Source organism: Girardinichthys multiradiatus, chromosome 13, assembly GCF_021462225.1.
Source record: "Girardinichthys multiradiatus isolate DD_20200921_A chromosome 13, DD_fGirMul_XY1, whole genome shotgun sequence".
Lineage (NCBI taxonomy): Eukaryota > Metazoa > Chordata > Actinopteri > Cyprinodontiformes > Goodeidae > Girardinichthys > Girardinichthys multiradiatus.
In genome coordinates this window covers 39,450,921-39,463,241 of record NC_061806.1, presented here as the reverse complement: position 1 = coordinate 39,463,241, position 12,321 = coordinate 39,450,921, and the positions used below count along the sequence as shown (strand labels likewise).

Sequence of the window (12,321 nt, the reverse complement as noted above, 5' to 3'; positions counted from 1 at the left end):
TTAACAAACTGTATGCTCCAGATCCGCAAACAGGTTAAACATCCATTCGTTTGAATTATTCTGTTTTTTATATGGAAGCAGCAAGGTTCTCCACACACCTTTTTTCAGTTTAGTTTTTGATCAATAAATGGTTACTTTTTCAAGTATGTTGACTTTGTTCTTATTTATGACTGTATGTTTTTAAAAATCGAATGTTTTTAAGCAGTTTCTGTAATGTTTGCTTCTTTTCTTCAGCATCCTTTGAGACCACGGTGTTGCCAAAAAAAGGCTTAGAGGTCAAAGTGTCCAGCAAGCTGCCTGATTGTACCGTATGCACAGTCAGTGGGGATAATGACACCCAGAAATCCTGCCAAGTTTCTCTTACTTTAGTGCCTGGAGAGGAGGTTAAACTGCAGTTTATCTGCTCGAAGCCCATCGAACAGTCATACAATGTGACACTTACCAGTGTACTGGGTGAGTTTCTACACAAATTAATTGGTCGTTTATTTGTTCTCCTGAAACTGGTTTTGATTTTTCTTTTCTTTTCATTGAAATAAATTCTAACCTTATTTGTATGGAACGCCAAAGAGCTCAAAATTAGATAAATAAATGAAACATTATGAAATAAGTATCTACATCAATAAATTATAGATAATGATTTAATGTGACAATGAAATTGTGAAATAATTGAATGCATATTAAATTCTCAGCTCATTATTATAACATATATTTCATTTTCCATTAAAAATTTGCTTTATAATATAAAAGAATTTTCATATAAAATTTTAACCTAATAATTGAAATTATTGTTGAGGCTATTTTTATGTAATTCCAGCAGTTTTTTTCATTTCAAAATGTCATTTTTTAAAAGCCAGCTTTTATTAAAAGTTGTAAATATGTCATTAATGTAAATGTCCTGAAGGTTACTTTTCTGTTTTCCTCTTAATTTCTCAACCGTTGCCTGGATAGGCGTCTGGTCTGCTCTATTACCGTAATGCACCTTGTATGCGCGAAGCTAATCTTTAAAAGAGAGCTGACGTCAACTGGTGTGACTGTCGTCTTACTGGACCGCAGTGAACTATGCTGGGTGACAAAGAAAACATAACAGCAGTAACCCCGATGGTTATGCCAGACAGCACTGAAGTCTTAAGTTCTGTGCTCGGCATTTTCCATGCGGACACGGTGCTCAATGGCTCTTAGGGTATCCATAATGGAGTCATTGATGCTAACATTCTGGAGAGCAATTATTTTTCAATTTCAATTCAATTCAGTTTTATTTATATAGCGCCAATTCACAACACATGTCGTCTCAAGGCACACTTCACAAAGGGTTTGGAATGGTATAGGGTTGTTGAGGAGGTTAGATTAAACTACTGAGTGTTAGAGTTTGACCATTTTAGAATGGGCTATGTGTAGGGGTACTAAGTAAAATAATAAACTGATTATAACCATTGGAAAAGGGAGGGGGTCGCACAGGTAGCAGAAATGGAGGGTGTGTTTGCACCTCAACCATAACTGAGCCAGTTTAGGCTAAACCTGACTCCCCCTTACTCCATCCAACAAGGAGGGAGGAAGATGGAGGTAAAAATAATTGAAGAGTGTTGTTTCCTGTTGCATTGTGTGAAAGGTGTGTAACTTTACAATGGGCTAAGTCAATTGAACCGAATCATATAGATTTTAACTCAGGCACACGCATTCCAATTAATAACTAACCATTGAACAGTACAATCAGATTCAATTATTTATTCAATTTGGATAAAAAGGTTTTCTATCTAAGGAAACCCAGCAGATTGCATCCAGTCAGTGACTTGTAGCATTCACTCCTCCTGGATGAGCATGTAGCAACAGTGGACAGTCACTGGTGTTGACTTTGCAGCAATCCCTCATACTGAGCATGCATGTAGCGACAGTGGAGAGGAAAAACTCCCTTTCAACAGGAAGAAACCTCCAGCAGAACCAGAACCAGGCTCAGTGTGAGTAGCCATCTGCCACGACCGACTGGAGGTTTGAGAGAACAGAGCAGAGACACAAAGAGAACAAAGAAGCACTGATCCAGGAGTACTTTCTATGGGAAGGAAAAGTAAATGTTTATGGATGTAGCTCCTTTAGTTGTTTCACCTAGAAAGAAAGAACAGATAAACTCTGAGCCAGTTTTCAAGGTTAGAGTCTGAAAGAGAGAACATATAATTAGTCACAGTAAAAGCTCAGTCGATAGGAGAGAGACAGAGTTAAACACTGAAAGACAGGGCCACATGTATCATCAGTAGAAGGTGAGCATTAAGTTGTTGCCAGCAGAAGCTTGGACGATGTCCCCCTCCATGAAGGTGTCACAGGTAGACACAGAGTCAGGCCAGGTGTAGCTTCTAGGAAGAGAAAAGAGAGAGAACATAAAGTTAAAAGCTGAAATAACAGCAAATAATGCAAAATTGGAGAGTAGTATGAGAATGTAGCAAAGAGAGTGAAAGTGATCATTATGACCTCCAGCAGCCTAAGCCTATAGCAGCATAACTACAGAGATAACTCAGGATAACCTAAGCCACTCTAACTATAAGCTTTATCAAAAAGGAAAGTTTTAAGTCTAGCCTTAAAAGTAGACAGGGTTTCTGCCTCACGGACCAAAACCGGGAGCTGGTTCCTCAGGAGAGGAGCCTGATAACTAAAGGATCTGCCTCCCATTCTCCTAGAGACTTTAGGAACCACCAGTAAACCTGCAGTCTTGAGAACGAAGAGCTCTGTTAGGAACATATGGACCAATCAGATCCCTGATGTATGATGGAGCTAGATCATTAAGGGCTTTATATGTGAGGAGGAGAATTTTAAATTCTATTCTGGATTTAACAGGGAGCCAATGAAGGGAAGCTAAAATAGGAGAAATATAATCTTTCTTTTTAATTTTCATCAGAACTGTTGCTGCAGCATTTTGAATCAGCTGAAGGCTTTTAACTGCATTTTGTGGACATCCTGATAGTAAAGAATTACAATAGTCCAGCCTTGAAGTAACAAATGCATGGACTAGTTTTTCAGCGTCACTCCTGGACAGGATATTTCTAATTTTGGCAATGTTCCGGAGATGAAAGAAGGAAATCCTAGAAACCTGTTTAATATAGGATTTAAATGACATGTCCTGGTCAAAAATAACACCAAGGTTTTTTACTTTATTGCCAGAGGTCAATTTAATGCCATCCAGGTTAAGTGATTGACTAAGAAGTTTCTTTTTTAAAGACTCCGGTCCAAAGACAACAACTTCTGTCTTCTCTGTCTTCTGTCTTCAAGACATGCTTGTAGTCTATCTAACTGGTTGGGCTCATCAGGATTTATGGATAAGTAAAGCTGAGTGTCATCAGCGTAACAGTGAAAATTTATCCTATGCTGCCTGATAATTTCACCTATTGGAAGCATATATATAGTAAAGAGAATTGGCCCAATTACTGAACCCTGTGGTACTCCACAATTAACCCTGGAGTTTATAGATTATTTTTCATTTACATGAACAAACTGGAATCTGTCAGACAGATAAGATTTAAACCAGCCTAGCGCTGTTCCCCTGATCCCTACAGCATATTCCAGCCTTTTTAAGAGAATATTATGGTCGACTGGATCAAATGCAGCACTGAGATCTAACAGAACCAGAACAGACACAAGTCCATTATCTGAGGCCATAAGAATATCATTAGTGACTTTCAGCAGAGCTGTTTCAGTGCTATGATGAGCTCTGAAACCTGACTGAAACTCTTCAAACAGGTCATTACTGTATAAATGCTCACACATTTGATTAGCAACTATTTTCTCAAGAATTTTAGATAAGAATGGAAGATTGGATATAGGTCTGTAATTTTTCAAGTCATCTCGATCAAGCGAAGGTTTCTTAAGTAAAGGTTTAATTACAGCTACCTTTAAAAGCTTGTGGTTCTGATCCATTTACTAAAGATAGATTAATCATATCTAAAAGGGGGCTGGTAATCAGAGGAAACACTTCCTTAAATAATTTGGTTGGGATTGGGTCTAACATACAAGTTAAAGGTTTAGATGAAGCTAATATTTCTGATAACTCAGGAAGCTCCACAGGATCAAAACAGTCCAAACACAGATCAGGTTCTACAGTTATTTCCAATGTTGTCTCACTTGCTGAGGATGAAGTAATCATCTTCGGGAGTATGTCAAAGATTTTATTTTTAATAGAATCAATTTTATTTAAGAAGAATCCCATAAAGTCATGACTGCTGAGAGCTAAGGGAATGGATGGCTCAACAGAGCTATGACTCTGTGTAAGTTTAGCAACTGTACTAAAGAGAAACCTAGGATTATTCTTGTTCTCTTCTATTAATGATGAGAAATAAGCTGTTCTAGCTTGGTGAAGTGTCTTTTTATACAACAGTAGGCTATTTTTCCAGATTAAGTAGGAATCCTCTAGGTGTGTAGAGCGCCATTTTCTCTCCAATTTTCTAACATTGTGCTTTAAAGTACGCAACTCTGAATTAAACCAAGGAGCTAGCCTCCTATTAGTGATTACCTTCTTTTTCAAGGGGGCTGCATTGTCTAATGCATCACGCAATGATGAAGTAACACTATGAACAAGAGAATCAATTTGTGAAGGGGAAGAAACAAAATTATTGCCCTCCACTGTGTTTTTCAGTGATAATGAGGAATTTAAAAGTGGAACAGATTCTTTAAAGGTTGTTACAGCATCCCCTGATAATGATCTACTATAATAAAATGTTCTTTCAGGTTTGGAGTACTTGGTTAAATTAAACTCAAAAGTTATTAAGAAATGGGCAGACAGGACAGGGTTATGAGAAAATATTGTTATGTCTTTACACTCAATACCATATGTCAGCACAATGTCCAGAGAATGAAGACAAAGGTGGGTAGGTTTGTTAATGTTTTGAGCAAAGCCAATTGAGTCTAAGATGGCATTAAAGGCTATATTTAGGCTATCACTTTCAGCGTCAACATGAATGTTAAAATACCCCACTATAATAACCTTGTCTGTATTTAACACTAAATCAGATAAAAGCTCTGAAAACCTCGATATACTGTCCCAGTATATCGAGGAATGTGGAAATTTTAATAATTAGTAGGAGTTGACTCATTTATAGTAACATAATCCTCTTGCTGCAGCCAGGTTTCTGTGAGGCAAAATAAATCAATCTGATTGTCACAAATCAGGTCACTAACTAGCAATGTCTTTGAAGAGAGAGATCTTATGTTCAGTAAGCCACATTTAATTGTTTTATTTTTCTTGTTTATTTTTATGAGATTTTCATGATTTCCTCCTTTTTAGATTATTTTTTTATCTATTTAATTATCATCCCAATCATTTGAAAGATATTATACAAACAACTCAAAATGGCATCATATGATAAATTATTCCCCTCAATTTGATCTGCTGAGGTAACCAGAGCTGAATGACGTTAAAGAAACTCCACTATCCTTCCTAAACCTTGAGCTGGCGCAGTAGCTGCTCAGGGAGCAGGTACCCAGGAAACTAATCACTACGTGAGGCTCAGTCAATGAGGATGCAGGTACAGCCAGTTGACCCTGATTGGCCCACAGTCATTCAGTTGTAAAGTAGCATTATGAACTAAATGGCCATGGGGAAAAAAAATCACCTTTTATAAAATAAAAGCTGGCTTTTGAAAATAAAAGCTGACTTTTAAAAAATGACATTTTGAAATAAATAAAAAAAACAGCTGGAATTACATAAAAATGGCCTCAACAATAATTTCAGTTATTAGGTAAAGATTTTATATGAAACCTATTTCATATTATAAAGCTAATTTTTAATGAAAAATTATATATTTTATAATGAGCTGAGAATTTAATATGCATTCAATTATTTCACAATTACATGGTCATATTAAATCATTATCTATTATTTATTGATGTAGATACTTATTTCATAATGTTTCATTTATTTATTTAATTTTGAACACTGTTGTTTTTTTGTTTTGGAAAAGTATTGTTTGGGGAAAAAAATCGTCGACGTTTCCACGCAAATGCCTGCAAAAAACAAAAGTTATTCCTTGCAAACAGATGCCTGCAAGCATTTTGATTATCACTAGAATCAGGCTTATGCTAAAAAACTACAAGACTAAATACTGTGAAATTTCAGTGAGGGCTTAGTCATGTTAACAGGAAGAGGAGAACATTTGTTTCTGCTGTTTCTTGAAAAGTAGAGAACAAGCCTGGACTTTGCAGCATATGTGAAACTAACATGAGTTCATGTCTTTTTGTAGAAATACTTTCTTTTTTTTTGCCAGCCTTTTCGGAAAGGGGAACTATAATAGTGTCTTGCAAAAGTTTTCATGCACCTTGAACTTCTTCACATTTTGTCACGTTACAACCACAGAATCCACTGTACTCATTTAAGTAGGATTTACTCCATCGATAAACACAAAGTAGTGCAGGATTTGTTCGGTTTGCAGCTGTGCTATACTCTTTTCTTTTTCAGATGATGGGTTGGGCTCCTTGAAATGTTCAAAGCAAGGCATATTGTTTTATAACCTCATTTTGCTTTAATCTTTTCTGCAACTCTCTCCCTGAACTGTCTGCTGTGTTCCTTGGTCTTCATGATGCTGTTTACTCACTAATGTTCTCTAACAAACTTCTAAGGCCTTCAGAGACCAGCTGGATTCATACTGAGATTAAATTACCGACAGGTGGTCTGCGTTTGTTAATTATGTTATTACTGAAGGCATTTGGTTGTACTGTAAATAATTTTTTTAATCAATTTTAAAAGGGGCTGAAAACAAACACATGTCCAGGTTTTGGTTTTTTTACGTGTTAAAAGTTTTTGAAAACTATGTCTAATTTTCCATCATCTTCACAGTTATACCCTGCTTTGGGTTGATCTACAACATAAAAACAATATTTCAATGTGAATAATATGTATAAATGTGATATAATGTGATATAATTTCAATACTCGTCTCTAAATGCATTCAAAGTCGTCATGTCATGTACATATCCTACTGTTATTTGGACAGTTTTTGAATTTCTAGTAAATAGACTGTTGTTGTTTTTCATGCATACATATATTTGCAGATTTTTATATGATCTATTCAGTTGCTCATTTTCTTTCAATCTGAGTATGCCATTTTTAATAACTGTACAGTAATATTTTTCTTATGTTATGACCTCACAGTAGTCTCTTACTCTGGTTTTTTGTGTTTATATTTTTATATTTGTGTGAATCTGCATGCTTCCATTTCCTCCCTGTGGGACAGTAAATGAAACTATTTTAGTACCAAGCACCACAATTTAACGAGTTTAACTAAATATGTCTTTCAACTTTGAAAACTACGTTACAGAATGTACGCAGCAGATGTGCAAGCCCAACGTGGTAGAAGCGCAGTCATCCATCCTGTCAGAGTTCACCAGAACCTTCATCTGGAAGCTGAAAGCACCTGAAAAGACACTTGTGAGTCTGAATGTCCTTGGGGATGGACTGACCAAGACTTCACAGCCTTGCTCAGAGGGACTGCAGTATTCAGTGGTCACATCTGGAACAAACAAAGAGGATCCAACTCAGTACTGTCGGGGAGGTTTTGAGACGCGACTTGAGCTGTTCAATCAAGGGGTGGTGTCCCTAGAAGCTAAACCGAACACAAAAGTGGACTCTTTACTGTTTCAGGCCTCATCCGAAACAATAAGTAAGAAATGACTGCCAGTTCTAGCTCTTCTTTAAAGATATTTAATTAAAATATTGATTCACTAACTCTTCTTAGGGAAATCTCTTTTTTTACTATGCACTATGGACATTTGAATACATTTGAATTTAATGGTCAGTGCTAAATTATCTGTCCTAGTCTGCTACGGTCACAGGAGAAACTGAAATATATGTTATCAGAAATCTTATCAAATGTCCTACCTATGCATGAAAAGAATTCTGTTTAATTTATATATAAAATGACCATTGAGTGAAACCTTTATGCTGCTATGATACAGTATTGGATACTTTGGTTATTAAATCATAATTGATAGAGTTGATTATTTTGACATTCTGAGCCTTCACATAGAGTATTTTAATAAACTGTGGAGGTAAATATAATTTTTTAAAATCTAATTAGATTGATAATTTCATTAACATTTTTCAGAAAATTTGTTTTTCTAATCACCAGTTGGGGCCAGTTTTCTCTTATACCATGTAAGAAATTATGACCCCCAGATTTCACAATATATTGAACTGCAATGTCATGGCCACAAAGGACAACTTGGGCAGATTTACTAGGCTGTAATATTTCAAGAACCGTGTAAACAAACTTCAATGTCATACTTTAAACGTAGCATTACTGTAAATCCATCGGAAATCCATCAAGTTATCAATGCTGTACATAATGATTAGTATGTGGGAAACTATGGGAAAAACTTGTTTTGCAGGTGATTGTTGTAGCTCAAATCCTTTTCTATATGTGTTTTAAAAAATATATATTTTTTCACATTAACTAATGTTTGCAATGACAGCTCCAAATAAAGACAGAATATAATTCACATAATCACGATTACAACCACTGAGGAGAGCAAAAGCGGTTGCAAGGGTTTACATTAGAGAAACTGTTGACAACATCAACTTATGTTTGCAACCAGTGTGTCAATCAACACATTGGACTTGGTGAAACAGTTGAACGGTAGAATAGGGTTTAAATCATTAGGGGTCTATTTTACAGTTTAGAAAGTGATTAATTATACTCTCTCTAAGACTGTTCTATTTATTTTTTTCTAATCTTTTTACAAGAACGAATGACTGTAACCATTGGTCCCAGTTCAACTGTGGTCCTGAGCCGGGATCCTGGGCAGACAGAATGTGAAGTGTGCGTCGATGACGGTACCAGTTCTGACTGCAGCTCAACAGAAAAGACACTAAAAAGTGCTGAAAAGCTTCCTTTGGAGTTTAGATGCCTCCAACCTCAAGATGTGTTCAGTATGAAAATGACAACAAAAATTGGTAAGAATGCCCCATCTCTTTGTCTTTATGAAACTGGTTATTTTGGCTCATCTGGGTTGAACAACAACAACAACTAGTTACAGTAACTTTTTCTTTTCTATTTTCTTGCAGAATGCACAAAGATTTCCTGCAACCCTGCTGTGGCCGAAGTAGATCCGGAGCTCTTCAAGGGCTTCAAAAAAACCATAACATGGGACATTAGTGTTCCAGACAGGACTGTTCTAACTTTAGACTTTCCTAGGAATGGACTAAAGCAAATTTCTGCATCAGAGAATTGTGAGGATGGTTTTCAGTACATGGTCAGTACTACAAGGAGTGATAGAGAGTTGAAAACTAGCAGTTATTGCAAAGGTGGGACAGAGTCTAAACTTGACTTGCTCGGAGCAAAGACTGTGACTGTTGAAGTGCCAAAAGGAGGAGAACTGGACCGGACTATATTCAGTTTAAAAGCATCACCTAGAAGTAAGAACATATTTAAACATTAAAACAACCAAATATGTTATTTTGGAAGAACAAAATCCTTTGCAGTCAAAAATATGTCTTTGAAACTGCTTTAATATACTTTAAAATTAATATTCATCACTGACATGCCTCTGTTTTCTTTTAGCTGGAAGAATCATGTCTGTGACCTCTGACCCCTTCACAAATGTCATCATCAGCAGGGGGCCCAAAGAGCCAGACTGTCAAATCTGTGTAACTGAGGGATCCCAACAGACCTGCAGCCCACAAATTCGGAGACTGAAGAATCCTCACAACACTTCAGTGGAATTTACATGTCCACAGCCCCAAAATATCTTCAATGTGGAGATAAACAGAGAAATTGGTATGAATATTAAAATACTTCTGATTTGAGCTGTTATATTGTACAGGTGCATCTCAATATGCAATTGTTTAACTTTTTGAGGACCTGAACTTTGGGTTTTTGTTATGTGTAAGCCATAATCATTATAATTAACAGAACTAAACACCTAAAATATATATCTCTGTGTGTAAGGAGTTAATATAGTATGAGATGCACCTGTATGTGTCCTTATTATGAAATATTTTTTCATTGACTTTAAAATGGTTGCAGCCAACCTTTTCTACCTGTCTACAGAATCATTGACAAGCAGGTAGAAACTCCTGCCATCTCTAATCTCGTTAAAAAACAGTTAATTTACTACCGTTATCGAACTTTATTCAAGCAAATTAAACATATTTTGTATCGTTGTCGTTTGCTTTGTCGTCAGACTGCACAGAGACAACCTGTTCTGGCAATACCGTCCACACCGAGACGAAGTTTTTTCCCGACTTCAACCGGACTTTCGTCTTTGACTTCAAAGTTGTAGCCACTCGAGCTTTCCAGATGGTCTTTGAAAAAACGGGACTGCGACAGATTCCCAATGGAGAGACCTGTCCAGATGACCACACGTATTCTGTTGTCATCTTTTTGCGCACGGGCTTAACAAATATCGGCACTTTTTGCAAAGGTGGCCACGTGACCAACATAATGGCTCGTTACAAGGGCCGTTTGATCCTGAAGGTGCCCGGGAATGTGAAGGTGGACCCTGTGGACTTCCAACTTAATGTTGGACCTGAGACAAAAAGTATGTTGTTTTTTTTGTGTGTTTTTTTTAACAATGTGGCTTGTTTTGTATTGCACCAGAGCATTTTTATTCATTAACTCAGTTCAGTATATTTATACGGCACTACAAACGAATGCACTTTACACAAAAACCCGATTTTATATACATAAATATATAGTCCATTAAATCCAAACACACTGACAGATTCAGTTAATGACCTAGTCAAGTCAAGTTCAGTTTATCATGACAAAAAGTTTTTTTCTATCAAAGGAAATCTAGCAGATTACATCGAGTTACTGACTTTGCAGCAATCACTCCTAAACAAGCATGCAGCAACAGCAGATGGTCAACTGCATGGTGGAAACTTAGCAGCAACCACTCATACTGAACATGCATGTAGTGACAGTGGAGAGGAGAAACACCTATTTAACAGGAAGAAATGTCAAGCATTAACCTGTAAATATTTCTACAGTTTTCATGTATGGCAATTTAAGTTTAACTACAGTTGGGAGTTATTGACAAGGATGTTTGGAGGACTTGAGCATCCTGATTTCTTAGGATAAAAGCTATTACTTGGTTTTGATGTGTTACTCCTCTGAATCCCTTCCTGAAAGTGTGAGCATGGAAAAGGCTTGGCTGGACATGAATATTATCACAGGTCATGAGGTTGGTTCTACAGGGTGTTTTCCAGAGATAGATGGTATTACAGGTGCTTTGTCAAGGGACTCTTTAGTCCAGACCACTCTCTCTGCTGATGCTGTTGCCTTTGGTGCTGCATGTGTAACACACATTAAAGTGGGTCAGGATGATGTAATGGTGCTTCTGAAGCCTATCTTGTATTAATAGCTTCAAACCCTACTTTTCATGTTTCTGACCACTTATCTGCTTGTGTTTCTCTAGTGGTGGCCATAATTACGGTCAATCTACCACGAGGCCTATCAGACACAGACTTCATCACACCCAACTATCCCAAGGATTTCCCTGATCAACAGCAGATCCAGTGGGAGTTCATCGTCCCCGGCATGCACAACTACACTGTTCTCTTCCATGATCACTCGACCCCTGTCTGTCTAAATGGTGGAGTGGGGGTGGAGTATCAACAGGAGGACAAGAGGGTGACCAAACGATTACTGACGGATCCCCAGCCTCAGCACTATCAGGGCAACTTTAACTTGGTGCTAACTAACTGCGAAACAAACTCGACGCTAACGGGACTCAGCCTGAGCTACAGAGTCTCTGTGATGAGAAGTGGCCATCCAGGTAAGATGTGGGAAAAATCCGATTTGGACTCGTCTTTAGTACAAACAAGTGAAGCTTCTTTTGTACTCTGAAATCTAATGACTGTATTTTGTTTCTTTTAGTTCTCTGTACATTGGATCTAACCAAACACCAGAGAGTGTCTGTGCAGATTGAGAAGGTGGGTTCTGACCCTTTTTGTGAGATAAGTATAAACTCTGTCGTGAAAGAGAACATAACTGTGGCTGAAGGCACCACGGCCAAACTCTCCTTCCTCGACTGTCCAAAGGATGATGTTCGCCTGACTGCAAGCCAAGTTATTGGTAAAAAATTTTTATTTTTTTAAGTTTATGAAGAGCTTTTTGTTTCTGGTCACTAAGGAGTGTTAAAGACTGTCAAATGTTAAGACTGATGCTACTCTTATGTCTGTATCATTAGGCTGCCAATTGCAAGTAGCTTATAGAAATAGTGGTGAGAGCAATTGTGAATTATTTATACGGTTTAACTGACTTTCTGATGTAGGAGTTTGGACTCTTCCCATTCACATGATGGGAAGAGTATTTGTTAAACTACTGTCAGTATGCCCATGTAAATTACA

The 12,321-nt window shown here is 37.1% G+C and overlaps 1 protein-coding gene across 1 annotated transcript in view; it reads left to right on the top strand.

The window, feature by feature from the left end:
* cdcp1b (CUB domain containing protein 1b) overlaps positions 1-12,321 on the top strand; it is a 28,939-nt gene that overhangs the window by 5,030 nt on the left and 11,588 nt on the right. The window contains exons 3-10 of the mRNA XM_047382861.1: positions 235-453; positions 7,289-7,630; positions 8,713-8,922; positions 9,034-9,384; positions 9,530-9,745; positions 10,152-10,508; positions 11,388-11,747; positions 11,849-12,046. Of these exons, the coding sequence (XP_047238817.1) occupies positions 235-453; positions 7,289-7,630; positions 8,713-8,922; positions 9,034-9,384; positions 9,530-9,745; positions 10,152-10,508; positions 11,388-11,747; positions 11,849-12,046 (2,253 nt within the window). The remainder of the gene's footprint in view (positions 1-234; positions 454-7,288; positions 7,631-8,712; positions 8,923-9,033; positions 9,385-9,529; positions 9,746-10,151; positions 10,509-11,387; positions 11,748-11,848; positions 12,047-12,321) is intronic.